Here is a 13960-nt window from a genome sequence, read left to right as displayed (position 1 = left end):
CCAGTCTGACCAACATTACGAAACTCTGTCTCTACTAAAAATACAAAAATTAGCCGGGTGTGGTGGTGCGTGCCTGTAATCCCAGCTACTCCAGAGGCTGAGGCAGGAGAATCACTTGAACCTGGGAGGCAGAGGTTGCAGTGAGCCGAGATCTCATCACTGCACTCCAGCCCGGGCAACAAAGTGAGACTCCGTCTCAAGAACAACAATAAAAAAAAAAAAAAAAGAAGAAAGAAGAAAAAAAAAAGAAAATCAAAGATTTTTAGGCCAGGTGTGGTGGCTCATGCCTGTAATCCCAGCATTCTGGGAGGCCAAGGTGAGGATTACTTGAAGCCAGGTGTTTGGAACCAGCCTGCGCAACATAGTGAGACCCTGTCTCTACATAAAAATAAAAATTAGGCAACCATGGTGGTGCACACCTGTAGTTCCAGGTACTGAGGAGGCTGAGGGAGGAGAATCACTGAAGCCCAGGACTTTTAGGTTACAGTGAGCTATAATCTTGCCATTCCACTCCAGCCTGGGCAGGAGTGAGACTATATCTTAAAAACATTTTTTTTGAGGGGGTGGCTAGGTGTGGTGGCTCAGACCTGTAATCCCAACAGTTTGGGAGGCCAAGGCGGGCAGATTGCTTGAGGCCAGGAGTTCAAGACCACCCTGGCCAACATGGCAAAACCTATCTCTACTAAAAATACAAAAATTAGCCAGGCGTGGTGGTGGTGTGCACCTATAATCTCAGCTGCTTGGGAGGCCAAGGAAGGAGAATTGCTTGAACCCAGGAGATGGAGGTTACAGTGAGCCGAGATTAGGCCACTGCCCTCTAGCCTGAGTGACAGGGACTCGGTCTCAAAGAAAAAAATTTTTTTAAATGTCACGGGGTAAGAGATTTAATGACCAATTATGCTCCAATGTGGAAGATTACAGTGGCTGCCTGCCTGTGGATAGAACGAACTAGAAAAGGAAGGACTTAGTGGGAAGACCAGACGGGTAATGACTGCAGTTCTCTGGGTTAAAGGTGATGAGGCCAGGGTCCTGGTGGCAAGAACAAGACAGCAGAGATTATGGAATCAGTAAATAGATTTAGAAGGAAGGTGTCAAAGGTAATTTGAAGCTTTGGTGCCTGGCTGGCAGGACAGTGGTACCATAAACTACAATTGGAGACAGGTGGAGGGAGGATCAGATTTGGGAAGGGAAACAAGTTTGCTACTTAATACGGATTGTGTTCCTTTGTTGTCAGAGCTGTGTTGATCTCCCTCCTGAGACTGGGCAGAGGAGTGCTGACAGAGTCCTATAATTCTACAGTGAATTTAGGTAAGGCTTCATCTAGTCAACAATTAGTGAGCTTCTATGATATACCTGGCACTGAGCTAAGTGATGTGAAGTTTAAATTTTTTAAAATAATTAAAAAAAAAATTTTTTTTGCCTCAATCCTGAAGCACAATCTTCCGTTAATGGTATTTGACTTGGCTTATATTCTTTTTTTTTTTGAGACAGGGTCTCACTCTGTCATCCAGGCTGCAGTGCAGTGACCTGATCACAGCTCACTATAGACATGACCCCTGGGCTCAAGCAATCCTTCCACCTCAGCTTCATGAATAGCTGGGACCACAGGCATGTGTCTACATGCCTAGCTAATTAAAAAAATTTTTTTGTAGAGATGGGGTCTTGCTATGTTACCCAGGTTGGCCTTGAATTCCTGAGCTCAAATGATCCTCCCACCTTGGCCTCCCAGTCCTGGGATTATAGGCATGAGCCTGGCCACTTTGCTCATATTCTTGAACATATAATCAAATGTTTACTATTTACTCAGTGTGAGATACACTGGAGAGGGTGCGGGGAGGAATGTAAGAATCACTCCCAACTGGGTGCAGTGGCTCACGCCTGTAATCTCAGCACTTTGGGAGGCCGAGGTGGGCGGATCACGAGGTCAAGAGATCAAGACCGTCCTGGCCAACATGGTGAAACCCCATCTCTACTAAAAATACAAAAAAAAATTAGCTGGGCATGGCGGCATGCACCTGTAGTCCCAGCTACCCGGGAGGCTGAGGCAGGAGAATTGCTTGAACCTGGGAGGCGGAGGTTGCAGTGAGCCGAGATTGCACCACTGCACTCCAGCCTGGCTCCTGGCGACAGAGTGAGACTCTGTCTCAAAAAAAAAAAAAAAAAAAAAAATTCACTCCCTGTTCTCTTAGAGATCACAATTTTACTGGGAAGCAGTGAATACAAAATGAGTTGCATTCAGATTCTGAAAAGCCAGTAAGCTTACACAGAACAGGGAATTAGGTCCTAGTCAGGGAAGCCACCCAGAAAAATGCTGCAATAATTGAGATATGAGTTGGTAGAAGTGAGTGAAGCTATCTCTGGCAAATAAGAATGGAAATGGCTGACAAGGCCTTAATTAGTCAAGGGTGTAGAAGAGGGAGTACTTCATGTTTCAGGCCAAGGTGGCTGAGGCCTTGTCAGAAGGCAATTAATTGCACATACCTTCACATAACACTCTATACAGTCCAGTCTGCCTGACTTGTCATCTCCCCTGCTCCCAGAAAATTTTTTTTTTTTTTGAGATGGAGTCTCACTCTGTCACCCAGGCTGGATGTGCAGTGGCATGATCTCAGCTAACTGTAACCTCCACCTCCCACATTCAAGTGATTCTCTTGCCTCAGCCTCCTGAGTAGCTGGAATTACAGGCATGTGCCACCATGCCTGGCCAATTTTTTTTTTTTTAGTAGAGATGAGGTCTCACCATGTTGGCCAGGCTGATCTCAAACTTCAAGTGATCAACCCGTCTTGGCCTTCCAAGTGCTGGGATTAGACATAAGCCACCACCCCTGGCCTCATTTTTCATTTTCTAATGTCATTTTGTGTGTGTGTATGTGTGTGAGAGAGAGACAGGGTCTTGCTCTGCTGCTCACGCTGGGGTTCACTGGTGTGATCCTGGCTCAACTTCTGCCTCCTGGGTTCAAGTGATTCTCCTGCCTCAGCCTCTCAAGTAACTGGGATTACAGGTGTGCACCACCATGCCCGGCTAATTTTTGTATGTCTAATGTCACTTCTTTCTGGGTAAGGATCTTTGTTATTTTAGGAATACAGGCAGATCTGAGCATTCAACCCCAGGTTCAAGTTGAACAGCTTCTCTTTAATCAAGGGAAGAACACAGGTGTATCAGAGAGAGTAGGAAAGAAATGTATTAAAATAGAGTAGAAAAGAAAGCCTTTCCTTCTTTAAAGGCTGATGTTGAGAGGGAAAACTCATTTATCACTACAAATCTATGGTAGCTTTCCACACTAAATTTTCCCTGCCTCTTTTGTGATTTTTTTGATATGGAAGAGTAGGGGCTTTATCTTCTTAGTAACAATTAGGCCATATTTCTCTTCACCACATAGAGGTGCTCAAACATTGTAGTGGTATTAAAAGGCTGAGGAAAGTAATTGAAGACTGGCTTACAGAACTCCACCTGGAGGACAAAATCCTGGCAGATGATTCTTGTAATCTCAGTGTTCTTAAAGTAGTCCAAAATCCTAAAATTCAAAGCCAGAAATTCCACACCCATTTAGTAAGCACCTATATATACACTACTACACACAAGATTACATATCTAAAATGGAAGGAAATGGAAGAAAACTCTTGTGGGAAAGACGAAGTGGAAAGGAGGTGTACATTCCAATACATCTACCTACAACTGAGAGAAATTAACTACTATTACCTCCTTCCACACCAAGATCTTTCCTCTCTCTTTGCGTAGCCTGAGCTTTCAGAAGCACAACTTCAAACAACTCAAACTGGTTCACAGGATCTGTTCCTTGGTCACTTCAAACAAGATGTTATTTATGACCCACACTTCCAACCCTACCCAATGCTGAGTGGATGGGGCAACAATTACAACAGACACTGCTAAGTTTCCACAAATCATTGGTTTATTAGAAAGTTCCTTTCCCTCATTTTACAGCATATATATCTCTATCATATGTGATAAAGTTAAATACAATCTGTTATGCTTGTAAGTAAGGATAGGTTATTTTGTTTGTTTTTTTAAGTTTTAAAATTACTATTCTGGAAGTTAAGGAAAATGACCCTAGGAAGGCAAAGAGGCAGCCAGAGTATGGCTCAATCTACAAGCTAATGGGAAGCAGCACAAAATGTTAATACTGTATTATTTAAATATTTACATGGGCTGAAAGCAAAGAAAAATGAGTCCCTTCACTTACACAGATGATTTTGTTTTTCCAGTGCTAGTTATCCAAGAAGTGATGCTTCTGAATCAGACGAGGAGCACTGAATAGGTAGGAGGGTGGGAGGGCAGTCAAGAGTTGTGTTTGCCTGGCACTTTCTTCTCATAAACTCAAAACCTTTCTCTTTTGAGAATTTGAGAAGGCAGGAACACAGAGCCTTGGCCCAGGTAAGTAAAGTTTTTCTTGTCAAGTGACCACCCAGCCAATTCTAGCTACAGGAATAGTTAGGAAAGTGCCACAGAGGGAATTGTTAACCTCATCAAAGGAGATGGAACCTGCAATACAAGCACCTTTGGGTCAGTGTGTTAATTAGGGCTGAGGGCCTGGATGAAAGGCAAGAAGAGGGGTGAAAGAGGCTTAGGTGGTAATTCCACTTGTCAGTGTCATGGGAGAAAAGAAACAAGGAACGTTTACTGCTTAAACTGAGCTGGGCAGAGGGCATGGAAACTATGAAGCAAAATAATTTGAAGTATCTATAAATGTGCTCACCTCCCAATAAAAGGAAGAAGACTGTCCCAACTCATCCTCCAGTCTACTTCTACTTCAGTTTCTAACAACCCAAAAGGCACATTAAAAAAAAAAACAAACTGTCAGAGGAGGCTAAGTTCTAGGAAGGCAAACAGACTGACTGCCTGGAACAAGGGTACCCAGGGAAACCCAGGATCCCCCCAGAAAATCACTGCATGTCACTGCTGTGAGATTCAGTCAATAAAGCTGTTGAGTCCCCTCTTTCTCTTCTGTGGGGTCCACCGGTTTCTTTGTGTAAAACAACAAAAGTACCCAAGGGAGACTGTCAAAGATGAGCATCCCTTGGAAGCCCCAAGCTGACTGCTGCCCATTAGCTCAAAAATCCCAATACTGGGGGCACTACTTACTGCAAATTACTTAACATTTTGTCCCAGCAAAAAACTTTTTAACATTTTATAGTTCATAACTTCAAAAAATACAGGAGCTTGGTAAAATATACATGCTTAGTCAGTTTTGCACCTAGCAGAAAACAAATACTTTATTTTTTGTTTTCATTTTATAACCTTTAAAGTTTCTTAATTCAACTAAGGCAAACATATTTACACAAAGCCACCAGAACGAGGATCACTTAAAGAGCTGGATGTAAAAAATATTATTGCAGTATACTACAAATATGGAACCTTTTTTATATGAGCTACAAAAAGCAGCATTTACGTTTATAGAGTTCAGTGCAATTTTTTACATTAAAAAATCCTATAAATTAAAAAGGAAACATCAACACAACAGAAGAAAATATACCCTTCACTTCAGACACATGAACTCCTCTCTGGGAAAGCATATGGGCAACTGTATACTTCACAGAGCTTCTATTCATGATAGGATCTTCTTTTCTGGGATATGGAGATGCCTCCTCTGGGGTGAGGGACATCAGGATAACAGTGCCAAATGTGTGGCTCCATTTATGTGGGGCTGGATTGAATTGTAGCCTGAGTTGCATCAGGTTCCAGGTCAGACTCCCTTTCCACCTCACCTGGGATAACATAAAGTCACCAAGGATGGTCAAAGATACTACCCCAAAGTGGTGGCACTTCCACCACGAGAACAGCTTGGCCTTCCTTGTGGCACTTAGAAGGCAAGACCAGATGGGCCCACAGCAAGTGCTTTGGTGACAACCCACTGCCCAGAGAGGAGGAAAATGTTTAAAAATTTATAGAAGGGAAGAGCAGAGGATAAAAAGCAGAGGGAGGAAGGAATTATCTAAACTTGACAGTTAGGAGATGTTGCTGCAGAGGGGTGGGTAGCACTTACTGGTGTTCCCTAGCTTAGAAACACAGGAGAGGGAGGACAAATTGAGAGGACAGGAAAAAAGAAATCCCTGATAGTAAACTCAAAGCAAACTTCAAATCTAAACCCACCCCTGCAAGCCAAAACTCTATTCTTTGGCTGCCAGACACTGCCCATCCCAGCTTCTATTTGCTGGTATTAATGACTCAACACCCTCAAGGAACATTTATGGTTCTCCTTCCCTGGCCCTACATAGGATCCCATCCCCAACTCATGTGCCATGGCTGGGAGGATGCTGCAGGTCCTGACCTGAGAAGATGGGGTGAAGTAGTGGGTGAAGGTGGAGGGCGGTGGCAGCTGCTGCAGCAGGCCGTGGGGCAAGTAGGGTGGGGTAGAGGGCAGCATGTGGGACAGGGTGAAAGGTGAACGGCCCAGGATGGATGGCTGAGGCAGGAATGATGTGGATGGGATGGCTAGCGAGAAAGGTGGCAGGGTGGCCAGGGATGATTGAGTGAGTGAGGTGGGACAAGGAAATGGGGGTCAGATGGGGCTGGGGAATATGATGCACCTGGGCAAGTGGCTGGGGATGGGGGTGGGGGTGAATGCCAATGGCAGCAGCAGCTGCTGCAGCATGATGTTGTAGGATGGCATGCTGAACAGTTGTGATGGAGGTGGCAGAGGCTGTAGCTGGCTGCTGAATGTGGATGGGCTGCAGGGCTGGTGTGGCTGGGGCCAGGGCAGCTGAGGCTGGAAAGGCCTTTACTTGCTTGGCCAGAAGCTGTTGCTGGATGTGTTGCTGTGCAGCCTGTTGGAGCTTGCTGTACTTCTCCATCTCCTCAGGGGTGAAGGTGATGGGCTGGCTCTCCAGTGGGGCCAGTGAAGCATCCTCAGCCCCATCTGTTGACTCAATACTAGGATCTCCACTGGGAGGCGCATAACTGGCAAAATGCTCAAGGTCTGGTGCTATAGGCAGCAAGCTGGATTCCACAGGGCCTGGTTGACTGCTGCTATCCAGGGACTCCAGGGTGTCCCCGTCACTGGGGTCGGGGAGGTAGTTATGGGAGATGGTTGGGTCCCCAGGGTAGCAGTCAGAGTGTGCCGGGGTGCCTAGCGGAGCCACAGGGTGATCAGCAGTAGCTTCTTCAGACTTTGGCTCTTCTGGGGGTGGCTCTGATAAGGGGCCAGTTGTTTCCTCTGAAGGGAACTGATGCCCAAAAAGGGCATCACTACTCCCTGGGGGCCCTTCTTCCGTCTCTGACTGTTCTTGCTCTTCCCCCCTCTCCAAGCCAGACTCTTCACATTTCTTGTTAGGCTTTCGGGTAGCTGGGAGCTTCCCTATCAGTGGAAGGACAGGCTTATTGCCAAGAGATGGGGGGAGCTTGGGCCCAAAGTAACCTTGTGGGGGGTCTTTGAGCTTGGGCCCAGATTTATTAGGGGTGGCCTGCACCTCCTCACTCACACTAGGTTTCCTCTCCACTTTCCTTGACTGGATCTTCTCCAGTAGCAGTTTGGCAGTGACAGAGTTCTTGTCTTCAGGACTGCAGTCGCTTTCTGATCCTCTTCCTGTGCTGATGTTGCTGTTCTGGGTAGGTGCACCTGTCCCTTTACTGTCATCTCCTCTGCCATCATCTTTCTTCCCAGGACCTTCTCCCCGGCCTGATCGGAAATAGTGGGGGGACTGGGAGCGGTAGATCTTAGAACGAATGAAGTCCCGACGCCCAGAATGCCTCTCCTCAGGGCTCTCGTGACCCCACGATCCCTTCCTGGAGCCTGATCTCTGGGAAGGGCTCCTGGTGCTGCGGCTGCGGTCCCGGCTATAGCTCCGGCTCCGTTGCCAGCTGTGGGCTGTAGTGCTACGGCTTCTCCGCTTGCTCCGACTACGACTACAACTGCTGCTGCGGCTGCGGCCCCGGGATCTTGAGCGCTCTCTGGTATGACTCCGAGATCGGCTTCGGGACTGGCTGCAACTGAGGCTGTAGTCATCATCAGAAGATGAATATTTGTGCCGTTTGGATCGGTGTTTGGAGCTGGCATAGTCTGAGTCATCTGAGTCATGGGAACGTTTGGAGTGCCTTCGTGATCGGTCACTATAGTCACTGTAGCTGTCATCAGAGTAACTGCGCTGTCTACTATAGCAGCTCTGGTCTGACGAGGCATCTGAGCTACTTGAGTAAGAACGCCGGGAGGAACGATGTGAGGAATGGCGCCGGCCAGACCTCGAGCGGCTGCGGGAATGCTCACTGCCTGAATCTTCCTCTTCTTCCTCACTGTACTGGGATGGAGATTTCTGGTGTAGCCGGTGTGATGAAGCATCATCACTATCCTCATCTCCACTACTGGGTTGGCTCCGATGGCTAGACCGGCTGCTCCGTTTGGTGCCTGCTCTTCGCTGGCAGGATGAAGGTGGAAGTTCACCTCTGTGTTTCCTCCCACCATGGTCTTGGGAGCTGCTACCGCCCCCACCTTCATCCTTTTTGCCACTGCTCCCCTCTTCAGCTGGGAGGGATCTTCGCTGGGAGTCATCTTGAGCTCGCCGCCGTCTTCTTGGTGGTGCAGGACTGCCACTCCCAGGGGGTTCTGGTTTGGGTCCTCGTTCAGAATCTGCTGGGGCTGATGACTTATTCTTCTTTCGTTTTCGTTTCTTGCGCTTCTTAGATTTCTCCCCTGACTCTGCCTTAGAGCTTTTCTCTTCTGTGTCAGCCTTGTGTTTACGTTTGTGTTTGCTGGATTTTTTGTGCTTCTTTTTCTTTTTGTGCCGGTGGGACTTCCCAGATCGTTCTTTCTTGCTGGGAAGGCTTCTTCCTGTGTCTTCTGTCTCAGATCCATGGCTACCCACAGGCTCCTGCTTGTTCAGGCTGCTACAGGCAGACCCTGAAGCAGGTGCATCCATTCTGCCTCCTGAGGAACGTACTATTTTCTCTCCACCCCCTTCCTTGTTTTTATTTGGCTCACCAGGATCTAGGCCTTGGAGATGATCCTTTGAGGAGCTTCCTATATCCTTTGGCTTTTCTGTCCCTTTAGTTCTGGCATCTTTGTTCCTTGAAAGTTTAAAGTCAAAATATAAAGGGTTACAACTGTATGAAATGGATGGTTCTGCCTTGGTGAAAATTAATAGTTCTGATGGCCACTGGAGGGCAGTGCTTTCATCTTTGCTCAAAACTGGGAAAAAGGGACCAGTAGGATGTTTGGGTCCTTCTTGGCTTTCTTTCCCTGCTGGGGTGGCCAGAGAGGTTTCTTTGGAAGAGTTGGACTCACACATTTGGGTCTCTGAAACCTTCTGACTATGACTCTCTGAACTCTGATCACTTACATCCCCTCCTAAGGCTTTCTTTGCCTCAGCTTTGCTTCCTGGTTCTGAGGGCTCGGTCATGTTGGTTTCCTTTGGCTGCTCAGAGACTTCACTAATAGTCTTTTCTCCTCCTTGGCTTGCTGCCACCTTAATGCAGCTTTTAGGCTTGGGAGAACTGCCTTTTTTACTCTCTGGGGCATTCTTTGGGTGTGTACTATTATCACCTTCCATTTGTTCACTGGCTCTCATAAAAAGTAAGAAGGGAAAATTAGGTTTTACTTTGCAGTGTGCTGGGGGGATGTAGTGGTAATACTCGGGCTCTGTAGCCCCAGCTCCTTCTTCTCGCTTCATCCTTTTTAATTTGGATAATGTTGAGGCAAGGGACCCTCCATCCTGAGGGTCTTCATCCTCTTTTTTACCATCAAGATTACTGCTACCATCAGAGTCTCCTACCTTCTGCAGTCCTTGGTCAGAAGCCTTCTCATCAGGTTTTGTTCCATCTTCAGAGGTCCCTTCCTCCGTGTGGTCCTTGAAAACTGATGCTATTGATTCAAGTTTGACAGGAGCCTTCTTGGCAAAAGAAAATGACACTCCCAATTTTTGCAATGGGGTCCCCAGATTATTCTTAATGCCAAAGCTGATGCCTTGGGAGGCTGACCCAGGAGGCTGTGCCAGTCCAGTGGTATTAGTGATTTGTACTGCAGTAAAAGGGCCTCCTTTATCTGTGGAGAATTCAGATCCCAGGGCACAAGAGGCAGTGGCACCCGTGCCACTATTTGTAGCTGATTCATCCTTATCATCTTCTCCACCTTCTTCATCTACAGCCACTGTGGTTGGTCTGAACATGGGACCACTTCCAGGTGCACTATACGATGATTTATAAAAATAAAAAACAAACAAAAAACAGGTTTAGGAGTACATAAACCTTATAAAATACTCATCTCTTATATCCTCTCATTCATTATAGGTAGGTCTCAAAGACAGTGAGTGGTGGTTATATTCCCGAGCCCTATACTAAAAATACGATTTTCTCAGAGAAGGTTAGGCAAAGACTCATTCTGTTAACCTACCAAACTAAATTCCCAGGGCCAGCCAGTTATTGCTATTTCATCTTAAGCTGTCGAATGTATAAAAAGCTGGGTTTAGTGGCTCACGCCTGTAATCCCAGCACTTTGGGAGGCCAAGGTGGGCAGATTGCTTGAGGTCAGGAGTTCGAGACCAGCATGGCCAACATAGTGAAAACCTGTTTCTACTAAAAATACAAAAATTAGGCCAGGAGCAGTGGCTCACGTTTGTAATCTCAGCACTTTGGGAGGCTGAGGTGGGCACATCACTTGAGATCAGGAGTTTGTAACCAGTCTGGTCAAAATGGTGAAACTCTGTCTTTACTAAAAATACAGAATTGGCTGAGCGTGGTGGCACACACCTGTAATCCCAGCCACTCGGGAGGCTGAGGTAGGAGAATTGCTTGAACCTAGGAGATGGAAGTTGCAGTGAGCCAAAAACGTGCCACTGCACTCCAGGCTGGACAACAGAGCAAGACTCTGTCTCAAAAAAAAAAAAAAAGTACAAAAAGAACTATGTTTCTGATCTCATTTCTTTTTTTTTTTTTTTCCCTGAGACGGAGTTTCGCTCTTGTTACCCAGGCTGCAGTGCAATGGCGCGATCTTGGCTCACCGCAACCTCCGCCTCCTGGGTTCAGGCAATTCTCCTGCCTCAGCCTCCTGAGTAGCTGGGATTACAGGCACGTGCTACCATGTCCAGCTAATTTTTTGTATTAGTAGAGACGGGGTTTCACCATGTTGACCAGGATGGTCTCGATCTCTTGACCTGGTGATCCACCCACCTCGGCCTCCCAAAGTGCTGGGATTAAAGGCTTGAGCCACCGCGCCCGGCCCTGATCTCATTTCTTATTATATCATCCTAATCAGTATGTTATCTAATGTATGGCTGTATATGTATTCAGAAAGGTTTTACTTTATTCAATTAAGGAAAAAATCTTGCTGGGCAAGGGTGGCTCACATCTGTAATCTCTGATTTAGGAGGCTGAGGTGGGAGGATTGCCTGAGGCCAGGAGGTCAAGACCAGTCTGGGCAACACAGTAAGAACCCACCTCTAAAAATAACAAAATCAATAAAAATTTCTCTACTTTCAAATTTCAGTTTTAAAAAATGTGCATATTTCTGAGTTAAACATAGAAATGTCCACTGTGCTACTTATGGCAGGTCTGTGGTATGTCTGTCATAGAAACTAAAAAGTCCACGCCTATCTCCTGGGTACCATAACAAGCATTTGTTTTGGTTTTGTGGCAGTTTCTGGGCATTCAGTACTATGGTCACAATGTCACTGAGCACTTTCATCTTTGACAAAAGGAGTATCAAGGAGCCTCGATAGTTTTAAACTGCTGCTCTTGCCTGAAAGTTTTATTTTTTTGAGATGGAGTTTAACTGTGTTACCCAGGCTGGAGTGAAGTGGCATGATCATAGCTCACGGCAATCTCAAACTCTTGGCTCCATCAACCCACCTCAGCCTCTTGAGAAGCTAGGACTACAGGTGGACATCACCATAATGGCTAATTTTATTTATTTATTTAGAGATAGTATCACTCTGTTGCCCAGGCTGGAGTGCAGTGGTGAGATCTCAGCTCACTCCTACCTTTGCCTCCAGGGTTCAAGCGATTATCCTGCCTCAGCCTCCCAAGTAGCTGGGATTATAGGAGCCCGGCTAATTTTTGTATTTTAAGTAGAGATGGGGTTTTGTCATATTGGTCAGGCTGGTCTCAAACTCCTGGCTTCAAGTGATCTGCCCACCTCGCCCTCCCAAAGTGCTGGGATTAAAGGTGTGAGCCATCATGGCTGGACCATGCTGGCTAATTTAAAAAAAATTTTTGTAGAGACAGGGTCTTGCTGTTTTGACCAGATTGGTCTTGAATACCTGGCTGGCCTCAAGAGATCCTCCTGCCTCTGCCTACCAGAGTGCTGGGATTAGAGGTGTGAGCCACCATCCATCTGGCCTACATTTTTTTTTTTTTTAAACATTCTTGCTTTGTCATCAGGCTGAAGTGCAGTGGCACGATCTTGGGTCACTGCAACCTCTGCCTCCCAGGTTCAAGCAATTCCCCTGCCTCAGCCTCCTGAGAGCTGGGACTACAAGCACGCACCACCAAGCCCAGCTAATTTTTTATATTTTAGTCTAAGGGGTTTCACCATGTTGGCCAGGATGGTCTCGCTCTCCTGACCTCGTGTTCTGCCCGCCTCGGCCTCCCAAAGCACTGGGATTACAGGTGTGAGCCACTGCGCCCGGCCTTTATTGCAATTTTTATAGTGTGTACACTACACAATGCACACTATACCCTTAAATTCCAAATCAAGAACTAAATAGCATTAGATACCTATTTGTATGATGTCCTTGTTATCTGAACCCTAGCTACTAGCTGTCCTCAACTCATGGATAAGTATATTTAGACAATGTGTAATCTCTTGCTATCTAAACTGTTACTACTAGAAAATGGGAACTCAACAGATTTGGAGAGCAAGAGATACTTACACTTATGAAACCTACTCCATAGCAAACAAACAAAAAACAACCCCCCCTTAAACTGAATAAAAAGGGGATTCTGTTTTTTGAGACAGGGTCTGACTCTATCAGGCTGGAATACAATGGTGCGATCACAGCTCACTGCAGCCTTGATTTCCCAGGATCAAGTGATTCTTCCACCTTAGCCTCCTCAGTAGCTGGGACTACAGGCATATGCCGCCATGCCCGGCTAATTTTTAAGATTTTGTTTTTAGAGACAGGGTCTTTCCTATGTTGGCCTGGCTGGTCTTGAGCTCCTGGATTCAAGTGATCCTCTTGCTTTGGCCTCCCAAAGTGCTGGGATTATAGGTGTGAGTCACTACGCCCAGCATGTGCTTTTTAATATAAATGTTAAAAAATGGGAATAATTGTAACAGTGTCATCATTTATTTATTGAGTATCTCTGATGTGCTAGGCATTCCTTCAAGCATTTCCAAGTTAATAACTCAATCACTGCTCACAACAACTGTTAAGTTATTCTTATCTCTATCTTACAGACACGGAAACTGAGGCATAGAGAGTTTAGATATAACTTTATTAAGTCAAACAGTAAGAAGAAAATGGCCTCAAAAATATACATACTTAATCAGTATATTATACTGCAAGTATACAGATATGCTTTTAGTTTGAAAGAAGGATCAATTAAACATTTTAAGGAACTGGAGAACTTTAAGTAAAATAACCTAGAAACAGAAAATTAAACACTGTAGATTCTCACTCATATGTGGAAGCTAAAAAAAAAAAAAAGTTGATCTCATAGAAGTAAAAAGTAGAACAAAGGATACTAGAAGCTGGGAAGGGTGGGAGAGGGAGAGATTTATTACAAAATTACAGCTAACTAGGAAGAGTAAGTTCCAGTGTTCTATACCACTGTAGGATGCCTAGAGTTAACAATACTATGTAGTTTTGGCCGGGGGGTGATGGCTTACACCTGTAATCCCAGTACTTTGGGAAGCTGAGGAGTGTGGATCAAGAAGTCAGGAATTCGAGACCAGCCTGACCAACATGGTGAAACCCTGTCTCTACTAAAAATACAAAAATTAGCCAGATGTGGCGGCGTGCACCTGTAATCCCAACTACTTGGGAAGTTGAGAAAGGAGAATTGCTTGAACTTGGG

At 45.8% G+C, this 13960-nt stretch overlaps 1 protein-coding gene across 8 annotated transcripts in view; it reads right to left on the bottom strand.

Moving 5' to 3' along the window:
- Positions 1-3889: 3889 nt before the first annotated feature.
- The window catches only part of GPATCH8 (G-patch domain containing 8), a 108543-nt gene continuing 98472 nt past the window's right edge, over positions 3890-13960 (bottom strand). For all 8 annotated transcript variants that reach the window (XM_012444000.2, XM_012444001.2, XM_012444006.2 and 5 more), the window contains one exon: positions 3890-10132. In XM_012444000.2, the coding sequence (XP_012299423.2) occupies positions 6250-10132 (3883 nt within the window). In that variant the 3' untranslated portion in view covers positions 3890-6249. The remainder of the gene's footprint in view (positions 10133-13960) is intronic.

This window comes from Aotus nancymaae, unplaced genomic scaffold (assembly GCF_030222135.1).
Source record: "Aotus nancymaae isolate 86718 unplaced genomic scaffold, 86718_ANA_hifiasm-v0.15.2.pri h1tg000089l, whole genome shotgun sequence".
NCBI classification, from domain to species: domain Eukaryota; kingdom Metazoa; phylum Chordata; class Mammalia; order Primates; family Aotidae; genus Aotus; species Aotus nancymaae.
Note: the sequence above shows the minus strand (reverse complement) of the source record. Positions and strands in the feature narration are given on the sequence as shown.